Below are 21257 nucleotides of genomic sequence, written 5' to 3'. Positions count from 1 at the left end.
AGTACTGGGATTACTGGTTTTCATTTTTGATTTTGTGAGACAGTGTCTTAGTAGCTCAGCTACCTAAGAACCCACTGTGTGGCCTAGGCTGGCTTCAAATTTGAGTTCCTCAAGTCTTTGCTGGAATTCCAGGAGAACACTATCATGACTGGCTGGATAACTGTTCATCTTTTCAGGTGTAATATTGGTGGTATGTATATGTGGGATTTATCCTTTTTCTTAAGAGATTCAGGCTGAAGTATTAAGTGGTAAGCTGATATGCTAATACCATTTAACTTCAAATGGTACAACAAAAATATGTTTTTTGTTCATATGTACGTAAGGTGTTCAGGGGTTCACTGTATTATTCTTTTGTTTCTTTTCCCACATATTTATCACTTCTCATAAAAAAAGTTGATGTTAGGGGAATGAACCCCAAGATAAGTATTCAAATGTTTTTTTGTTTTTTTTTCCTTTCATGCAATTGTTTCTAACATATTTATAAGATGATTTCTATGTTGCTTTGTATGTCCCTCCCCCACGGTATAACACATCTTTCACTGTATTTGATGTCGGTATAATTTGTGGAGGGGAAGGGAGAAAACAAATCGTTGAACTAGGGATACAGGTAGACACATTGCAACAATGAGATGTACAAGTCATTATGTCGAAAAACGAACTTTACAACTTTGGTGGGGGGTAGGGGGAGGATTGGGTGGGGGAAAGGGGGAGTATGGGAATGGATGGGAAGGGGAAACAAAGAGGAGGCAACAATGCTGGATAAGAAATGTACTCGTTATCTTGCCCATGTAATTGTAACTCCTCTGTACGGTATTCTCACAATAAAAAATAATAAAAATAAAGCTAGGACAAGCCTGGCACTGGTGGCTCACGCCTGTAATCCTAGCTACTTAGGAGGCTGAGATCTGAGGATCACGATTCAAAGCCAGCTGGGGCAAGAAAATCTATGAGACTTCCAATAAACCCCTAGAAAACTGGAAGTGTCACTGTGGCTCAAGTGGCAGAGTGCTGGCCTTGAGCTGAAGAGCTCAGGGACAGCTCCAGGGCCCAGAGTTCAAGCCCCACAACTGACTCCCCCCCCCCCCCCAAAAAAAAGCTGGGACAAGGACATCTAGGAAATGATGTTTGAGATAAAGGGATGAAGGTACAAAAAACCCCCACCATTCTAAATGTATAATAAAAGAGGAAACACTAAATTTGAAAGACAGAAAAATATGGTGGAAGAAGAAAAAACGATGATAAGGTACAACAGAATAGCAGGATATGAATTTCTGAAGAAAATAACTTTTTCTCAAAGGTAAAACACTCAGTCTTGAGGACTCTAGGGAAACAAGTATAATTCTAAGAAAAGAATGGTAATGACTGGACTCAAATGCTTTCATCTGCTATCTGAGTCACAGCTAAAACAATTCCATGGCAACCGAACAGATCACACCCAGACAAGCCAGCAGCCTGCTCTCTGTACTAGCCCTCCCTGCTATAACTGTTTGCCTTGGCTGGGCCAAAATGATCAAGAATACTAGTGTTAACTATAATATGTGGCTAATACTTCACCTCATTTTCTTTGGTAAAGACCAAGAATATACTTCTATAACCCCAAAAGTACTGCACACAACCCAATAATAGTTTCACTTAGAATAAGGTTTTTAATATGATGAACTTGTTATTAAATCAACTGTGTGATACTGAAAATAATACACATTTTCCTCATGAGGACATCACCATTATAACCTGGGTTGGGGGAGTGGGAACAAAATCACCATCCTTTCCTTATTTGAGTCACACTAAATGAATACTAAGCCTCAAAACATGATACTTATGTGGGATTCTGATTAAATGTATAACCCTTGAGCTCCTAACCTGATATCCTCATTGATGCCAGAAGTGCATGGCAGAGAAACCTGTACTTGTAAGAAGTACCTCCAAGGACTGTATGCAGGTACTTCAGGGTTCCACTATTGGTCTAGATCCTCATAAACAGTGAACTTTTCCTGTGATTAGATATAATGCAATATATAGATAGATAATAGAGGAGTCAGAAACTCTGGGTGATAGATTGGTCACTAGCTTTTCTTTTTTTTTAACTTATTTGTCTTTAGGTAAGTTAATGTCCTTATGCCTGAGTTTTCTCAGATGCTTAATGAGGATATTACTGCACCACACACACTCTGCCTAACATACATGGCAATTTATACAGAATGACTCAAGAGTAGGAAAACAACAAGTAAGCATTATTCCTTCAAAGGGAAATTTTAATATTATGTAGTGAGTTTAATATAATTATATTCCCAACTAGAGCTAACTACAAATTAGCCTCTCAGGCTTAATCTAATCAAAGCAGTATTAGAATAAAGTGATTCTTCCATAGCATGTAACAGTTCCCATGTCCAAAAGAGAGAGTGAATAATGAAGTCATTACTTAAATATTATGAAAATTGTACGTAAAGGGTGCTTCTTACCAAGTCTATGAGTTTGGTGACAGGAACTTCTCGGATTGGTCTTTTCATTCGGCACAAAGCCTCTAAAGATGTGCCAAAACAACTTGGGAGGTAATTTCCACTGATGGTCAAGAAGTAATCTTTTCCTCGATCCAGATGAAGTACAAGAATATCTTCAATCTTATCTTCCCCTGAGTTCAAGATGGTCACGGAGTCCTTGCTGACATATACATCAAGAGAAATGTCCACTGTCTCATCTGAAATGTAAGAGATAATATATAGTAAGACAGAAACTTCCAATGGAAGTGCAAAATGGTTATGAGAATTAACAGAACTAGTGTCTTCTAAAAAAATCACCAAGCAATAAAGGAGAAGAGTTTGGACACCCAAAAGAGATATCACCAAGAATATGACAGTGACAGTGAGACATGTGGTTAGAAAACAAGAAGTTAAATCAAGAGGGTGGAAATCTTCAGGAGATGACAGTCAGAGACAATGGTAAAGGAAAAACTCACTTGGCTCCAAGTAGCCCTCAAAAGGTTCAGCCCGAAGCCATGGCTTGCAGTACTGGCTGTCATTAAGCTTAGGGATGAAAGAAAAATGGCAGGGAACCTGTCCATTGTTGCTGATCTGGAACTTCTCCTTATGTAGCTGTCGAAACTTCACATTCTCAAACACAAACTGGGGAGTAACAGACAAACACACCATGCATCACTAGTAGGGGAAGTCAGTCAGTTGGATTATTCCATATAGAATATGAATAAAGAATAAGATAATTACTAACAAGACAAGTAACTGCCATATGCACACACTGACTAAGCCAACTTCATACCATCAACTTTTCTACATAATAAAAGTCAGACCATAGAGGAGTTAGGTGGTTCTTCTTCCTTCTCTAAGCAACTCAGATTGCTCCTGGGATCCTAACAGTGTGATACAACCTTGGTCCAGGGCATTCATTCTATAACCAAGTCCATGGGCCCTGAGATACAAATTACTCAGCAAGCCTGAAATATTGAATAAGAGTTGACTAGCTTAATGTTGGCCTTGAGCTAAAGAGCTGAGGGACAGTGCCCAGGCCCAGAGTTCGGGCCACATGATCGACCAAAAAAAAAAAGAAAAAGAAAGACTAGCTTGAGAGCTTAGTAGGTGTAAAGCACTGTTCTAAGAGTTTCACATGTATTAACTCATGTAATCTGCACAACAGCTCCTTAAGCCAGAAAAGCAAGCTAATCGAAGTGAATAGAATACTTCCTGTGTCTGCTAAATAATAGTGCTGGAACAGAACAGAGGCAGTGTGATTCCACCTTACATGGTCTTAGTTACTTTGCCTTGATTCCTTTTCTAAATAAGTTTCCTATATGCTAGCCACCAAGGACAGTAGAGATGTGGCTATGTATTTTTGCTCACCTCCCTCCTGCTGAGCTCTAAAGAAGGAAGGAAGTCATTTTCCATTCTGTCCATGATTCGTACAATATCTTCAAAGACTTTCCGATACCTCCGTTCATCCACAACCTTCACCTAAAAGAAAATGAACCCTCTTTTCAGTATATATACACCTAGCTCATCTCCCTTTGGCATTATCTATTTAAACCTGATTATTAGAGGAATCATTTAAAATAAACAGGTGCGAACAACGTCCTCCATAACTTTTAATAGTTTGCTTCATCCACAACATTCACCTGCAAGAAAACAGATCCTTATTTAGTCTTTCAACTTTCAACTTCTCTTAAGAGTCTCTAACAATTAAAAAGTTACAATAGCAAACATAAGCCAAATTAATAAACACTAGAAACATACACTTAAAGGTAAGGCTAACTGGGTAAAAACTAAATGTCTGAGTTAAGAAGCATGGTAATAATATTTGGACTGGACACTGGTGGCTCAAACCATGCCTGGACAGGAAAGTCTGTGAGGCTCTTATGTCTAATTAACCAGCAATAAAAGCCAGAAGTGGAACTACAGCTCAAGAGGTAGAGCACCTGTGGCCTGTGTCCAGGCCCTGAGTTTAAACCCCACTACCTGCACAAGAAAAAGAAAATATTTTGGACAAATAATTTTGTTCCATTATTAAGACATTTGGCACTGGAGAAAATGTGATGATAGTGGTAAAAATGATTTTTTCACATTGCATAAAATGACTATGTGAAAATATACTTAACAATTGTCAGAAAGGAGTGAAATTGTAGAAAATGGGATTAAAACACTGAACTCCATTAGCTGCTATGTGCAATGCCAAAAATCATATCATAATAGCAAAAGTATGTTATGTTAGTAAATGGAACCTGTGGCCCTTTTAGAAGATGGCTGCAATAGGGAGGGAAGGGATGGTAGGGGAAAAACAAAGGAGGAGGTAAAAATGCTCGATAGGAATATACTCATTACCTTACTCATGTAAGGTAATGTAACCCCTCTGGTACAGTATTTTTACAATAAAAATATATACAAAAAAAGAAAATGGCTGACAAAATGTCATAGACTAGAGTAAAACCATGACAACAAACAGGCCATCTAGACTTTTAACAGATCCAAAAATTTCCTACCTGATACACGCATGTTTTTTTAAACATTAAAATATCATACAAACCAATACCAAAAATGAATATAACTAACCTAACATTTTAAGTTGAAACATGAGTTTTCTTCTTAGAATAGGAAAAGGTTACAAAAATGCATGTTAAAAGATCCAGAAGCCAGATGCCAATAGCTCATGTCTGTAATCCTAATTACTCAGGAGGCTAAGATCTGAGGACTGTAGTTCAAAGCTAGCCTAGGTAGGAAAGTCCATGAGACTCTTATCTCTAATTAACCACCAACAAGCCAGAAGTGGAAGTGTGGGGCTAAAGTGGTACAGTATTAACTGTCAATGTAAAAACACACACACATACACAAACACACACTCAGACAGAAAAGAGTGTAAACCAGATGTGGAAAATAGAACATCAAAGTTGAGCCAAATAGACATTTGCACCATAATGCTTAGAGAACTGAGCATCACTTTTTAATTATTTTTAAGTAGTTTAATAGGTTTTATTTCAACGTTAGTTCATGAGTATAACACATTTTGACCAGTCACACTCTTTAGATGAATTTTATATTACAAAAAAGTAACTTTTTATTTCAAACAGTATTTTACACATACTTTCTCATTTTCACATTCTGCAAGGCTATATAAAGAGCAAAGTATATTCTGACAATTGAGAACACTGAGATACAAAAGATCAGTTTAGCCAGGCGCTGGTGGCTCACACCTTTAATCCTAGTGGCTAAGATCTGAGGACTGCAGCTTAAAGGCAGCCTGGGCAGTAAAATCCCAAGAGATTCTTTATCTCCAATTAACAACCAGAAAATGGAAGTGGAGTTGTGGCTCAAAGTGGTAGAGCACTAGTCTGAAGTGCAAAAGCTCAGGGACAGGGCCCATGCCCCACAACTGACAAAATAAAGTATCAGTTTACTTGCTCACTGCCTTAGTTAATACCAAAGTGACATCTGGACCACTCACTATGTTCTTTCCAAAGTCTCACTTATGACATAGAATCAACCTAAATAAATCTTAAAATCACAGGTGCCTAAGCCTATTAATTACAATCTTGAAGGATGTGGCTCATGTATCTATACATTTTTTCAAAGGTCTATAGACAAATTTTATATCCATTGAAATCTGAGAATTTCACAGTACCAAGGGCAGGGGTGGAACCCTATCTCAGCTTAATCTTAGCCAGACCACAACATGTTCTTCTGAAATTAATTAGCCACATAACATTTCCTCCTATGCTGTCAGTCATTGGTGTCAATGATGTTGAAAATATATGTGGTTTTTAAAGCCTCTAATCATAGTATGCCCAAGAGTCCAAAATCCGAAGTGGTTACTCAATAAAAGCAAACTTTTTCTCAGTGGTTAACATAATTCTATGACATACTAAGGATAATGGGGGAGCATTTCAGAACAAGAAACTACCAATAAAATTAGGTATTCAGAAAAAAGCACAATGAGCTAGATCTTTAGATACTATGGTTAGCTCTCTAAGACAATTACTGAACGTTAAAAAGAAAGATTGAACAGCTCAGTCAGTAGAGCATCACACTTTTTTTTTCTTTTGCTGATCTTGGGGCTTGAACTTTGGGCCTGGGCACTGTCTCTGGACTCCTTTTGGTCTATCACTTGAGCAGTTCTGGCTTTTTCTGTTATTAACTAGAAATACGAGTCTCATGGACTTTCCTGATTGGACTGGCTTTGAACTGTGATCCTCACATCTCAGCTTCCTGAGTAGCAAGAATTACAGGCATGAGCCACCAGCACCTGGTGAACATCAAACTTTTAAAATCTGAGGGTCCTGAGTTCAAGTCCCTGTTTTGGTAGGAAGACTGATTATCTTTAGGTACAGGCACTGGTGGCTCACATATGTGATTCTAGCTACTCAAGAGGCTGAGATCTGAGGTCCACAGTTCAAAGCCAGCCTGAGCAGGACTGCTGAGACTCATCTCCAATTAATCACCAAAAACCTGGATGTGGAGTTGGAAGTAGTAGAATGCTAGCCTTGAGCACAAAACCTCAGGGTCAGGCACCCCAGAACCAGCACTAAAACAACAACAATTGTGGAGGGGAAGGGAAAAAAATCGTTTAAATATGGATACAGGTGGACCCATTGCAACAATGAGATGTACAAGTCTTTATGTCGAAAAACAAACTTTACAACTTTGGCTGGGGCGGGGGATGGGAAGAGGAAACAAAGGAAGAGGCAACAATGCTTGTTAAGAAATGTACTCATTACCTTGCCCATGTAATTGTAACCCCTCTGTATGGTATTTTCACAATAAAAAACCAACAACAACAAAATAAAAATAAATAAAAAATGTTTAAAAGGGAATGTCACGGAGGAACACAGAAAGGCATATGGAGAAGTCTAAAGCTGCACCTTACAACAGAATAGCAACTAGCCACATATGGATGTTTAAAATTACTACAAATTACACACCATTAAAATTCAGTTGTCAGTCTCATTAGCCGCATTTTAATAGCTACCACAGGTAGAAGCCACTAGACTGGACAGCACAAATACAGGATATTTCTATCATCACAGAAAGTCATAGTAAATAATGGTGGGAGTTGTCTTGGTTGGGGAGTAATGGTTTAGGAAATTAAGAGATAACAGGGATTGAACTTTAGTCTTCACTGTAAATTCCATTTAGATCATTAAAGAAAATGTTCTTCTAAATTGATGCATAATTTAAAAATTAATAACTAAAAGAAAATCCTCTTTTAAAGATAGAAGCTAGAATGCAGTGACTCATGCCCATAATCCAGAGATCAATAAGATTATGGTCCCAGGCCATCCTTGTCAAAAAAGTTCATTAAACCCCATTTGAACAACAAAAGCTGGGCATAGTGGTGTACACCTGTCATTTTAGCTGCTGTGGAAAACATAAATAGGAGAATTGCAGTTCAGGCCAGTATAGGCAAAAATTGAGACCTTCATATCAAAAATCACCAGAAGTTGGGTGATGGTAGGTCATACATTTAATCCTAGCTACCCAGGAGGCTGAGATCTGAGGATCACAGTTTAAAGCTAGCCCAGCCAGAAAAGTTTGAGAGACTCTTATCTACAGTTAACCAGCAAATAGCCAAAAGTGGAGGTGTGACTTAAGTGGTAGGGCCCTAGCCTTCAATAGAAAACATCAAGTGAGAGAATTGAGGCCCTGAGCTCCAGCCCCAGTACTGGTAGAAAAAAAATCACTACCGCAAAAAGATCTGGAGTACTTGCCTGGAAAGTATGAAGCCCTGAGTTCAAATCCTAATAACCACCCCAAATAAACAATTTTTAAAAGGTGCACAAAAATATATGAAAAGCCTAGGGGAAAAAAATTGGTGCTGCTGAGGATTGAACTCAGAGCCTGATATTTGCATCTACCTCTTAAGTCATGATCAAGACCATGCCTGGAATGAAATTAAGTATTCTACTGGGAGCTATGGAATAATGTGGATGGAGTATTTAAAAACATTTTAAGATTTCAAACAAAAATACAAACAGAAAATCCAAGCATAGTTGATTAAACAAGGGAGGTTGATGTTTCAGGAAAGACATCCTCTTAAAATGGATTAAGGTAGTCTCCAAGTCTAAACTAGAAATAGGCTAAAAGTAGCATCTGAAGGCATATTAGTCAATGAGTACCTTAGAACTATAGGGACATGGGAGGGTGGTGGAAAAAGCACAGGATTAGTTGTTAAACAGACTTAAGATAGAGATCTCAGAGAAGGAGTTTAAAGTCCCTGGTTCTCTATCTGCTTATTTGTTGAAGGGAAATAGTTAAGTCAAAGTGTTATTGTGGGGAGTAAAGGAGATGTGTGCAAACTGCCTAACACCACACCTCCTGGCACACAGCTACTACTAGCTCCTCTATGAGGAGTGCTTACTATTATTGATCACTATGCTTTAAAATTTCAAAACAAGTTCTAGGGTTGTAGGTCAGTGGTAGAGTACATACTTAGCATGCACAAAGCCATAGATTTAATCTCTAATATTGCAGGTTTAGAAAGTCTCCACAATACAAAAATCTCCAAAAAATAAAGTTGCTGTTTATCATGATAAAATTTAAAATATATTCTGAGGCCAGAATTTTGTTCCTCAAGGAAAAGCTTTAAGCCATTTTTCTTTAAAAGACAATCAAAATAAGATACATGGGTGATACCTATCTCAGGAGGCCCCCCTGACATATACACTAGAGGAAAGAAATCTACCCTGTATGTCTCTGTACATCTTAAGTTGATAATCTTCACAAGAAGGTATCATTATTACACATACTTTATAGAAAGGAGAACAAGGCATACAAGTGTTACATACATTGTCCATGGTAAGAACATTACAAAGTGGAGGAGCTGAAATGCAAATCCAAGCAGTCTACTGCAATGTTCATTCTACTAAATAGTATACTAGATGTTATCTGGCAGACAACATGACCGCAAGTATGGAAAAATCCATGAGAAATAACATCAATATACTGGTTTTAACAAGCAAGATTATAAGCCATAATATGCACACCAATGACAGTTAATACAACATGAAAAAATCCTTATCCACAACAGAGTCAAAACATTAAACAACTGGTCATTAGCTCAGCCCAAGATGTAAGCAAATTAAGGAAAATCTTCAAACCTTTTGCTCCTGGGTAATAAGACCTCACTGTAGTAGATGACACTCTTACAGTAATGTGCAAATTGTGTTATATTCTCATTATTCTGTGCACATGCTCTAGCTTGCAAACACATTCCCCCTCTTGGTGCTTCTCTTCGTTACCAGCTAACTGATGAAAAATTACTTATCTTTGAAAAGACAGCTTCTTTTTTGTGTGTATGTGCCAGTTCTGGGGTTTGAATTCAGGACCTTGAGCCACAACTCCACTTCTGGGTTTTTTTCGTTTGTTTGTTTTTGGTAGTTCATTAGAGATAAGATTCTCATAGTTTTCCTGCCTATGCTGGCTTCAAACTGTGATCCTCAGATCTCAGCCTCCCGAGTAGCTAGGAATACAAATGTTGAGCCACCAGCACTCAGCTGAAAAGGTAGCATCTAACACTCTTTCAGGCTACTCACTTTAAGAGGCTCAGGTTATCTCACCCAACCACTATGTACCATGAGAAACTTCTGTTATTAGAAGGCCTGACACATGAACAGAGTTAAGGACAACATTTGGGAGAATCTAGGGCACTCAATCCTCAACCTTACAAATGATCATTTAGTTACAGAGTATTGGTAGCTCACTACATTACTACTCCATTCTGAGTCTAAATAATGCTCTAGAAATAAGTACAGAAATAAGTACTTAACACACAGATAAATGAAAAAGTGTTTACCCCAATATGGAAGAGAGCACTGACGGGCTTGTGGTCACTAGTTTTCAGTTCCATGTGACTCCGATAATGAAGCTGATTAATATTTGTTCCTCTCCACAAAATTCGGTCACACCACGCTGGGACCCGACACTTACCACTGTAAATAAAGAAAAGAGTTATAAAGAGATCATAAGACAAAGGAACATAGTAACATAAGCTGGTTTAGATCTGGGTTATGCCCTCCAGCTATACGCTCCCATGAACTATGAATTCCTTCTTAAACTATCTTTCTCCTTACATTGCAAGCTCTATGAAGGGACTGTGTCTGCTTGTCTGCTGTTGAACACCTAGCACCCGGTAAATAATTATGTAATAAAGGACTCAGTGGTCATCCTAAGATTAGGGCCACACACACACACACAGCACCTTCTTAAAGCGCTCACATCAGGATTCTATTCTCATCATTTCCTCTTCCTTTGCTCTATGAACTACAGTGACACTCTACAACAGACAGCTAATCAGGTCTAAAAATTTAATCCACTATTCCTAGACTAGATTAATCTCTGGATTAATCTACTTTCTTGGATGCGGATGAACTAACATCCAGGCTTGCAGATCTGAGCAAAGAACGGTCTATAGAATACCAAGGATAGGACAAAACCTGTGAACCAAGCCTTGTACGCCTGATCTAGAAAGTGAACAATCAGTAGCTATTCGGTCAGATCTCAAGTCAGTTGAGAGGAAGACACATGGGCCAGTGTACAAAATCTACCAGTGTTACTTTTCATTTGCTGAGCTGCTCCCTGGGAGCACCAGAATGCAGACTCATCTCACCCCACCCCAGTACTCCCACAGTCTGAAGCAACCGAGTATGCCCAGGGATTCTCTTCTTGTCTCTGTGTTCAATCAGCTAGAAATCAAAGAAATAGTAGGTAGAGGACAAATAGTTACCACAGACCTACTGCCCAGGATAGGTATGTGCCTATTAGGAGATGAAAGGGACTCCTACACAGTGGTTCTCAGTTTTTCCACAACAGTGGCAAATGTGGGATGTAGGAATCATTATTTTTAAGAACTTCCCAAAAGAGTCTAATGTATTCTGAAGATTAAGGACTAACAGCTTTCATAGCTCTTTGTTTTTACTTTCTGGTTTCTGGAGTTAAACAGTTGAGACGCAGTATGGGAGAAAGAGCCAGAAGTGGTCACTAGGTAAGAAATAAGGCCAAGATTAGCAAAGCAAAGATCTAAGCAAGTCTGCTGAGATGACAGAAAAAAAGACAAGCAAGCCTTGACCCATAAATAATACTCTCCTTAAGATAAGCTCACTTTTGGGTATATAGGAATTTAAAACTCTTCTGCAATAGCACTGAGCCATGAGGGTTTTTATATCTACTTATAGTATGACCTAAAAAATGCTTAGACTTTTTTTTTTTTTACCAGGGGTAAGAAGATAAGAATAAGATAGTGCTTTAACCTGTTCTGTGAGAAGGTTCTTATTACTTTACCTGGAGTCCCATCGATCAGTTTTAGAGTCATACTTATAGGTGGGGATAAACTTGATTTCACCTTCATTAAAGTCAACAAAAGCTTTTTTCTGTGTGCGCTGAATATTTAGCTACAGATAGACAGAAATGTTATATAAGCAGTGTAACCTTAATATAGCAATATAAGCAGTATAACCTTAATATAATTATCGAACACATATGTCTATATACACCTTAATAAAAATGACAATCAGGTTGATTTGCCATTGTTTCATCAACACTAAGGACCCCATTTCACAGCTTGTACAAATGCAAGAATATCATTTTTGTATCTTAAGAATTAACTGTCAGCATTCACATAACAGGTAAACATTCTCAGACAGCAAATTCATTATTAGCACATTGCTATATTTTGTGTGTGCTAGTACTGGAGCTTGAACACATGGCCTTGACTTTTCTGCTCAAGGCTGGTCCTCTACCACTTGAACCACACCTCCACTTCTGGCTTTTTGCTGGTTAATTTTGAGATAAGGGTCTTAAAAGACTTTTCTGAGCCGGGCGTTAGAGGCTTACACCTGTAATCCTAGCTACTCAGGAAACTGAGATCTGAGGATCCTGGTTCAAAGCCAGCCCAGGCAGGAAAGGCCATGAGACTATTATCTCCAATAAACCACCAGAAAACTGGAAGTGGCACTGTAGCTCAAGTGGTAGAGTGCTTGCTTGACCTGGAGAAGTGGTAGAGTGCTTGCTTGACCTGAAGAGCTGAGGGACAGCTCCCAGGCCCATAGTTCAAGCCCCACAATTGACAAAAAAAAACAAAAACAAAAAACTTTTCTGCCGAAACTGGCTTTGAGCTTCAATTCTCAGACCTCAGTCTAAGTAGCGAGGACTACTAGCACCTGGGTTTACACTGCTAATTTAAAAAATTGTATGTCAATTGTACAAATGGGCTTCATTGTGATATTTACATACATGCAAATAATGTGCTTTGACCAAGTTTACCCCATCTATTAGTCTTTTTTAAATTCCCTCCTTCCTTCTTTTTAGCAGGTTTAAGTGGGTTTCATTATGCAAGTTTCATATACATATAATTCTATTATATACACCTATGTATTTTCCTTTCCTTCCTCCTACTTGATCCCCCAAAACAGTCCTTCTCTTACAATCATGTATTATTATGTATGTGAGCTGCATGTGAGCAAAAACATGCAATATTTCTCTTTCTGAGATTGCCTTATATCCCTTAACATGTTATCCAGTTCCACTCATTTTCCTGTAAATGACATACTTTATTTTTTTATTTTATTTTTTTTTGGTTGGTAGTGGGGCTTGAACTCTGAGCTTGGGCGCTGTCCCTGCACTCTTCAGCTCAAGGCAAGTACTCTACCACTTGAGCCACAGCGGCACTTCTGGTTTTCTAGTCTCACGGACTTCCCTGCCCAGGCTGGCTTTGAACCGTAATTCTCAGATCTCAGCCTCTTGAGTAGCTAAGATTACAGATGTGAGCCACCAGTGCCCAGCTATTGACATATTTTAATTCTTCTTGATTACTGAGTAATACATTCATAGTATATTTATACCATATCTTCTTTATCTAATCATAAGTTGTTGGGCACCTAGGCTCCATAGCTTGGCTTGTTTATGGTGGTACAATAAACATGGGTGTGCAAGTATTGATATTGTATGCTGACTTACATTCCCTTGGATGTATGCCCAGGAGTGGTATAGAAGGATCATATGTAGTTCTTAATCATACTGCTATTTTTTATTGCAAATGGTGGCCAGGGGTGAAAAGGAAACATGAACTCTGAATAATCATAAATTCCTTGAAGCTAGATAGGAACCATGTGTCACAATTACATTTTTTTAAGTATACAAACATGGAGTGGATAATTTCCCAAACCAAATTTGGTGAATAGTTAAATTATTTTGAAAGCTATCTTCACTCATATATTTTATAAGAATTACATAAGACTCATAATTATTCCAACCAAGTCTTTTTTAGAGACAGGAAAATGAAGAATTGTAAAGAAACTGTCCTTCCAATGTCAATGTGAACGTACACAACCCAGAAAGGCCACTACAAAAGCCATTCTACTGTAAAACACCTAAATTTTGACTGCCTAAAGGTCTAAAAGGCTGTCATAAGGATTTCAAGACATTTGGATCAAGTCAAAACATTTTCTTTGCTCAGTAAGCATTCTTTTTTTTTTTTTTTTTTAATCTGCCACGGGGCTTGAAATCTGGACCTGGGTGCTGTCCCTGTGATCACTTGAGCCACAGTGCCACTTCTGGTTTTCTAGTGGTTTATTGGAGATAAAGAGTCTCATGGAAGCCAGCAAGGTGGCTCACACCTGTAATCCTAGCTACTCAGGAGGCTTAGATCTGAGGATTGCGGTTCAAAGCCAGCCAGGGCAGGAAAGTCTGTGAGACTCTTATCTCCAATAAACCACTCAAAATCCAGAAGTGGCACTGTGGCTTAAGCAGTAGAGCGCTGGTCTTGAGCTTAAGAGTGCAAGGACAGCGCCCAAGCCCAGAGTTCGAGCCCCACGACCGACCAAAAAACAAAAGAAGAAAAGAGTCTCACAGACTTTCCTGCCTGGGCTGGCTTTGAACTGTGATTCTCAGATCTCAGCCTCCTGAGTAGCTAGGATTATAGGCGTGAGCCACCAGTGCCCAGGTAGCATTCATTTTTTGTGCCAGCACCATGAACCTCTGTGTATAGCTCCAAAGGAAATAAAATCAATATATCACAAAGATACTTGCATGCTCATGTGGAAAGGGATGGAATAAACATAGGTGCCCATTAAAGTAGGTGAATGAAGCTGGGTGCTGGTGGTTCACACCTGTAATCCTAGCTACTCAGGTGGCTGAGATTTGAGGATCGAGGTTCAAAGCCTGCCCAGGCAGGAAAGACTGTGAGCCTCTTATTTCCAATTAAGCAACAGAAAACCAGAAGTGGTGTTGTGGCTCAAGTGGTGGAGCACTAGTCTTGAGAGCTGAAAAGCTCAGGTACAGGACCCACTCCCAGAGTTCATGACCAACAAAATATTTTTTTAAGTAGGTGAATGGAAAAAAATGTGTGCATGTATGTGTGTGTGCCTGTGCGTGTGTGCGTGAGTGTATTATTCAGCAATAAAGAATGAAAGGCAAATAATACATGTTCTGTCTCCTATACAGAATATAAAAAAACAAGTTTAAACTGAATGTAGAATAATGATTGCCAAAGGTTGGGAAGGGTGAGAAGAGAGTGGATAAGAGAGTCTACATTGGAGGAACGGGTGTACTAGGCGTAGAACCCAGGGCTTTGCACATGTGAAGCAAGTGCTTTACACTGAGCCACATCCTCAGCCCTGAGAGGCCAGACATGATTAGTGCACTCTGTATGTTTGTGCTGATTTATCACATTGACCATCATTGGTCCCTACAATTAATATGATTAATCCACAATAAAACATAGAAATATTCATTTGCCCCAACTTATTAATTAGTTCCCATTAGTTTTCTTTGCTTTCCAACCTCCCTCACAGGGGCCTCTCTCTTTTACCTCCCAGATCTTGTTTGCCTGCCAAGTAATCATAGAACAATTTTCTCCATTCCATCTGCCAATTCATATCGACATAGCTGAAAGCTCACTTTCTCCAGGAAGTGTTCTCCAATTAACCCCAACCATTCTCCAACTATTTATACAAATCTCGGAAATCTCCACTTGATAATAGCTTACTAAACAAATGCTGTTTATTTTTTATCACCAACATTATCTCCTCTCCTCCTATCCACGTACCTAATCAAAGCACAAGAAGTCCTGAATGCACTTAATACATCACTAGTAATACTCTTTTGCAAGATATGACTTTTCATCTTTTCCTGGAATAAGATTTTCTCTTAGCTGGGCACAGTAGCTCATGCCCATAATCCTAACTACTTGGAAGGAACACAAGGTTAGCCTGGGCAAAAAGTTTGTGAGACCCCTTTTCAGTTAATCAAATCTAAGTATGGTAGAGATGCTTGTCATCCCAGCTATGCAGGAGTACAAGTGGGGGGATTTTGGTCCAGGCCAGCCTGGGCACAAATTCAAGGCCTCATCTCAAAAATAACCACAGCACAAAGGGCTGATGGCATGCCTTAAGATGTAGAGCACCTGCCTAGGAAAAGAAAGGCCTCGAGTTCAAATCCCAGTACCATAAAAATCCCACAGAGAGAGAGACATGAATACTATATGTCTAATTCATAATCCGAACAATTTTCACTGTTAAAAAGTTTACTTACCTGGTCAAATTTCAATAGTCTTTGAAGGTCATTCTTATGAATAAGACTTTTTACCTCATTGGCGTCTGGCATGCAAAGTCTATAGTTCAAATCTCCCAACCAAATGACAACACTGAGGATCAAGAAATATATTAAAAGAAGTAGCAGTAATTACAATAAAAATCTACTAGGGAAGAAAGGAGAGAAAAAAATGGGTAGATTATAATGACTTATCACTATTTGATAATGGGGTTCAAGCTGTAATTAATCCTTTGGGGGCAAGTATTATTAATATCTGAGAGAGACAAAGGATTATAAACTGGATAGAAAATAAGTACCCCACATATAAAGAATGAAAATAGGGAAACAGCATACATATGAGATTCAAAAGTCAAAGAATTAATGGTCTGAGAAGTGTATACTTTATTTGCTGAACAAGCTTCAAAATTTTACCTAGCTGCTTGTCAAGTCTAGGGAAAAGACATTCTGAATATTTTCTGCTTCCTAGAGCCCAGAAGTTCTGCAGGCTATCTGCTAAGGCCTATATGGTCTGAATGACAGTTCTCCCAAGCAATGTCAGGAAGAAATTAGGTCTAGGGCTCTCCAATGTAGCCAGTCTGTCTACTCCTATCCAATATCTGCAGTCCAAGTTCCAGGCATGAAGGAGAGTGGTATATTGTGTGATTCTGAGCCCCCAATTATAGCACCCAGCCTCAAGATGTACTGCGAGACAGACCTTGAAATTCCCACATCAAAATGGATTCTCTTATGTACTATCTTAGGTCTTCAGTAAGTATCTTTTCTACGAATCTCAAATGAAATATCAAGTTTTTGGAATCCAAAGGAAATAAATTATGGAATTTCAAGTCAACTGATCATAAATTTCAAAACATTGCTTTACCACGATGAAACAGAATTCCATATGATCCTAACTGTTCAGAAAATATGAACTGCTCCAATATCCCTATCTCTAGTTTGCTCTATTCTCTATTGTTTCTACCATCCTTAAATTATCTTTTGCATTAAAATTAATTTTCATCTCATACCAGTTGTTATAAGCCATATTCTCAGCATTTCAATCACCAGTATTGTTTTACTAGCAATTTTCTACCAACACCCACCCAATCCACTACTTAATTGATTTCTGCTTCTTTGCTTAAGAAGTCCCATTCTTCAAGGACCGCTCTCTGCCACCCCTATTTTTAATAGTCACAACTATAACAGAGAATAATGTAACTCTGTATACACTGATTTGGGAAGAGGTAAATAGGTCAACATAGCTTTAACCTTACAAACAATATGTTCATCTTTGTATATGCCTATGTCTAGGATAGCACTGCTTAATGGGATTATATACATGCCACAATATAATTTTTATTTATGTAGTAGTTTCACTTAAAAAGTGAAAGGAACAAGTGAAAACAAATTTCACAGCTAAAATTTCTTATTGCCTCATTTCATATTTTGAAAGTTGACATAGTCTATATATAGTTTTCCTACTATGTATCTGAAATCCAGCTTTTAGTTTATGCTTACAGAACATCTCAATGTGGAGCAACCCCTTTCAAATGCCAGTAGTGACATGTGACTATTGCCTGTCACATTATATAATGCAGATCTACAAGGATATATATCGAACTATTAGAGTTTCCTCTGGAGAGAGGGACTCTCTGAGGAGAGCAGATAATAAGAAATAAGGGATTTAAAAATCCTATTTTGCACATTAATTTTTATTGTTTATTGCATTTAAAATGAACATTTCTATTTTGTAATAAAAATGTCTTCAATTCACAGACACCCTTCAGTATTATTCTAGATGCTTCACTAATTTGTTTTCTGATATCAAATCTCATTTATCTACCTCAATAAATCAGTCTTTCTTAAAACACCCTCTCTTCTGTTATCCTAATCTTTAAATGCTAATCTTTCACTCTTCATAGATCTTTAGTTTCTAAACACATTTAATCTCTTTTATGCCAACTATTTCAAGGTCACAGAAGAGTTAACCACTCACTCATGTTTCATGATGTTCAGTTGTGGGAGGGTATGGTTGGGGACCACAAAACTCATTCTTGCACAGATGTCTTTATAATCTTGATTCCGTCTCTCAAAGTCTTCCACATGGGCAGCCAGGTGGGAGTTAACAATGCAGAAAGTAGTGTTATGAAATACAAATCTCACAGCCACCCCACCTTTGTTTCCCTGTTAGCAAGAACAATTATTCAGTTTAGTATATACAACTAGAAAGGGAATTTCATATGAACATAAATGATAGTCAACCTCCTTTTCAAAGAACCTCACCATTTTCCCCATAATTCCAGTTCCAACTGTTTCTGTAGCAACATCACGGATATTTCGACACTGATCCTTTTTGGCAAAAATAAGAAGCATCATCCCAACAAGGCGGACTAGTTGAACCTATGAGTTCCATGGAATTATATAGTGTTAATATTAGTATAACTTCTTTCCATATTGCTAGCTTCCTAGATAGAACTAGGTAGAACTGTTCTACCAAAATGAAATACTGATAGCCAAATCTGAATCTAAAGCCTCTTATTTCCCATTTGACCCCATATAGTAGAAACCAACATTCTCTGGTATAGATCTGCACGACAATGGGTAGTACTCTCAATTTCAGATTTATTCTTTTATTCATTTTCAGTAGTCCTGCCTACTAAGAGTGCATTAAGCTGGGTGCCGGTGGCTCACAACTGTAATCCTAGCTACTCAGCAGGCTAAGACCTGAGGATCATGATTCAAAGCCAGCCGGGGCAGGAAAGTCCATGAGACTCTTATCTCAAAAAAAACAAAAACAACAACAACAACAAAAAAAAAAAACACTAGAAAACCAGAAGTGGCACTGTGGCTCAAGTGGTAGAGCACTCACCTTGAGCTGAAGAGTGCAGGAGCAGTGCCCAAGCCCAGAGTTCAAGACCCATGGACCGACAAAAAAAAAATTCAAATAACAAAGATAAAGTCATTCTTCCAGCTTTCTCTGCCCATCTTGCCTTTCAAGTTTATTTCTAAATGTTTAAGAAATCTAAATCAATAAACAGCAGTACTTTTGACTTTGGTTATTTTTAACCTGTGAACTGTAACTAGAGAGGAACAACACTTGGAGAATTACATTCCCTGCACAAACTGTTCAAAAACAGAGGAAAATTACTCAGATTACTCCCTTAAGAATTTAATATGGTAGCCCTGTAATGAAAGAACTCTTCTGGTAGTTTAAGATCAACAAATTGGACCACTGTGTGAAAGTCAACTCTACTCTTGACCTACAACCAAGTTTAGAACTTGTTTAAATTCCACAACACTTAGATTCGTGTACAGATTCCAAAACAGTCTATGTACTCCCTATAGTCTATGTACCCCGTCGTGCTTTATATTGCTTTTTTGTAAGTCATCTAGTTCTATGTCAGTGAACAATTTCAATCTAAAACTTCCATTACACAGATCATTTTTCCTTACATGTAATTATTTTGAGTTTATTATTCCTATAAGAACAGTATTTTTTCTCCTATAACCTATCTAGGCAATGAAAATATAAGCTTGGTGAGCTTGGGGATTTTTCCCCCTAGGAAATAAGTATGAAGATTAGTTTATACATACCAATATTTAACACAGTGAACAATTAAATCATACCATTGTTTTGGAACAAGTTACACATAATGGAATAACTTCCAATGAGTTCCATTTAGTCATATACTAAAGAAGATAATGAAATGTAGCTTACTTTCTTATACTTGACTTTAGAAGGCAAACTCCTCTCCACAGCCATTGACCATTCTTGCTCTTTCACAGATTCAAAATAGAAAAAGGCTTCTGTGCTCAAGTCTAATTCTTGGAATCTGAGGAAAAAGGGTATGGAATGTGTATGTATCCCATAATTATCTCTGGCTACCTCCTTTTTCATTGCTGAGAGATCAGAGCAAACATAAAACAAAATGAAGGTAGGAGATAAATCTTAAAACCTATCCTGTTTTCCTAATTTATCAGTAAGGAAAAGCAGTTTTCTAAGGAATTCCCACTATAAACTCATAGGGCTAGATCAAAAATAAACTACCAAATTCCCACAAGGGGCAACAGCAATAGTCACTGTTATAATTAACCTCACAACTCAGTTGTTGTTGGTTTTTTGTCAGTTATGGGGCTTCAACTCAGGGTCTGGGAACTGTCTTGAGTGCTTTTGCTCAAGGATAGCACTCTAACACTCTACCACTTTAAGGTACAGCATCCCTTCTGGTTCCTGGTGGTTCATTAGAGATTAAGAGTCTCACAGTCTTTCTTGCCTGTGCTGGCTTTGAACCATGATCCTCAGATCTCAGCCTCCTGTGTAATTAGGATTACGGGTGTGAGCCACCAGCACCTGGCTAAACAAGATTCATTTTCTATGAGATTCAAAACACTAGATGTTTATTTTACCATATTAGATCTGTCCTGTTCTGATAACATGCATTTACCCAGAAGTTAATCCTCACATTTAGTCCATAGGTTTTTACCAAACAGTTTTTAGGGGGAAAAAATGAAGACAAGCGGGTGCCCAGTGGCTCACGCCTGTAAACCTAGCTACTCAAGAGGCTGTGATCTGAGGATCATGGTTCAAACCCAGGAGGGCAGGAAAGTCCGTGAGACTCTTATCTACAATAAACCACTAGAAAATTGGAAGTGGTGCTGTGGCTCAAGCGGTAGAGCACTCACCTTGAGCTGAAGAGTTGAGGGATAGCGCCCAAGCCCAGAGTTCAAGCACCACTACCGACAAAAAAAAAAAGAAGACAAATACCATGCAAACTAACACTAAATATAGAGTAAAAGGAAGTTCCAGCAGAATTCTTTACCCGATGCAGTAGATATCAGGAGGATTTGGATCACAATTTAGCCAAGGTTCTAATCCACTATCTGGAGACTGGCCATTCACATTCCAAGTTCCAATGAAGAATCTAATATATAACACCAAAAACAATTGGAAAACAAAGGCATGGGTATATTTTTTCAAAAATTTTATGTTAAGTGAACCTACAAGCAGGAACCAAAGCTGGATGCTGGTGGCTCTCGTGTATAATCCTAACTACTTCAGGAGGCTGAGATCTGAGGATCATGATTTGAAGCCAGCCTGGGGAAGGAAAAGTTCATGAAACTCTTATCTACAATAAACTACTCAAAAAAAAAAAAAACTACACATGGCACTGTGGCTCAAGTAAAAGAGTGCTAACCTTGAGCCAAAGAAGTTCAGGGGGACTGGGAAGGTGGCTCAGTGGTATA

General features: G+C 38.3%; 1 protein-coding gene across 2 annotated transcripts in view; it reads right to left on the bottom strand.

Annotated features, from left to right (window-relative positions):
* Positions 1-21257, bottom strand: part of Ocrl (OCRL inositol polyphosphate-5-phosphatase) — a 52628-nt gene that overhangs the window by 13908 nt on the left and 17463 nt on the right. For both annotated transcript variants that reach the window (XM_042682427.1, XM_042682428.1), the window contains exons 8-17: positions 20834-20935; positions 19732-19846; positions 18297-18413; positions 18010-18197; positions 16017-16128; positions 11769-11878; positions 10285-10420; positions 3849-3959; positions 2954-3119; positions 2460-2695 (exon numbers count right to left, since the gene is read on the bottom strand). In XM_042682427.1, coding sequence (XP_042538361.1) covers positions 2460-2695; positions 2954-3119; positions 3849-3959; positions 10285-10420; positions 11769-11878; positions 16017-16128; positions 18010-18197; positions 18297-18413; positions 19732-19846; positions 20834-20935 — 1393 coding nt within the window. The remainder of the gene's footprint in view (positions 1-2459; positions 2696-2953; positions 3120-3848; positions 3960-10284; positions 10421-11768; positions 11879-16016; positions 16129-18009; positions 18198-18296; positions 18414-19731; positions 19847-20833; positions 20936-21257) is intronic.

Source organism: Dipodomys spectabilis, unplaced genomic scaffold (genome assembly GCF_019054845.1).
Source record: "Dipodomys spectabilis isolate Male_0828 unplaced genomic scaffold, ASM1905484v1 ptg000071l, whole genome shotgun sequence".
NCBI lineage: Eukaryota > Metazoa > Chordata > Mammalia > Rodentia > Heteromyidae > Dipodomys > Dipodomys spectabilis.
This window is presented reverse-complemented; position numbering and strand designations above follow the sequence as displayed.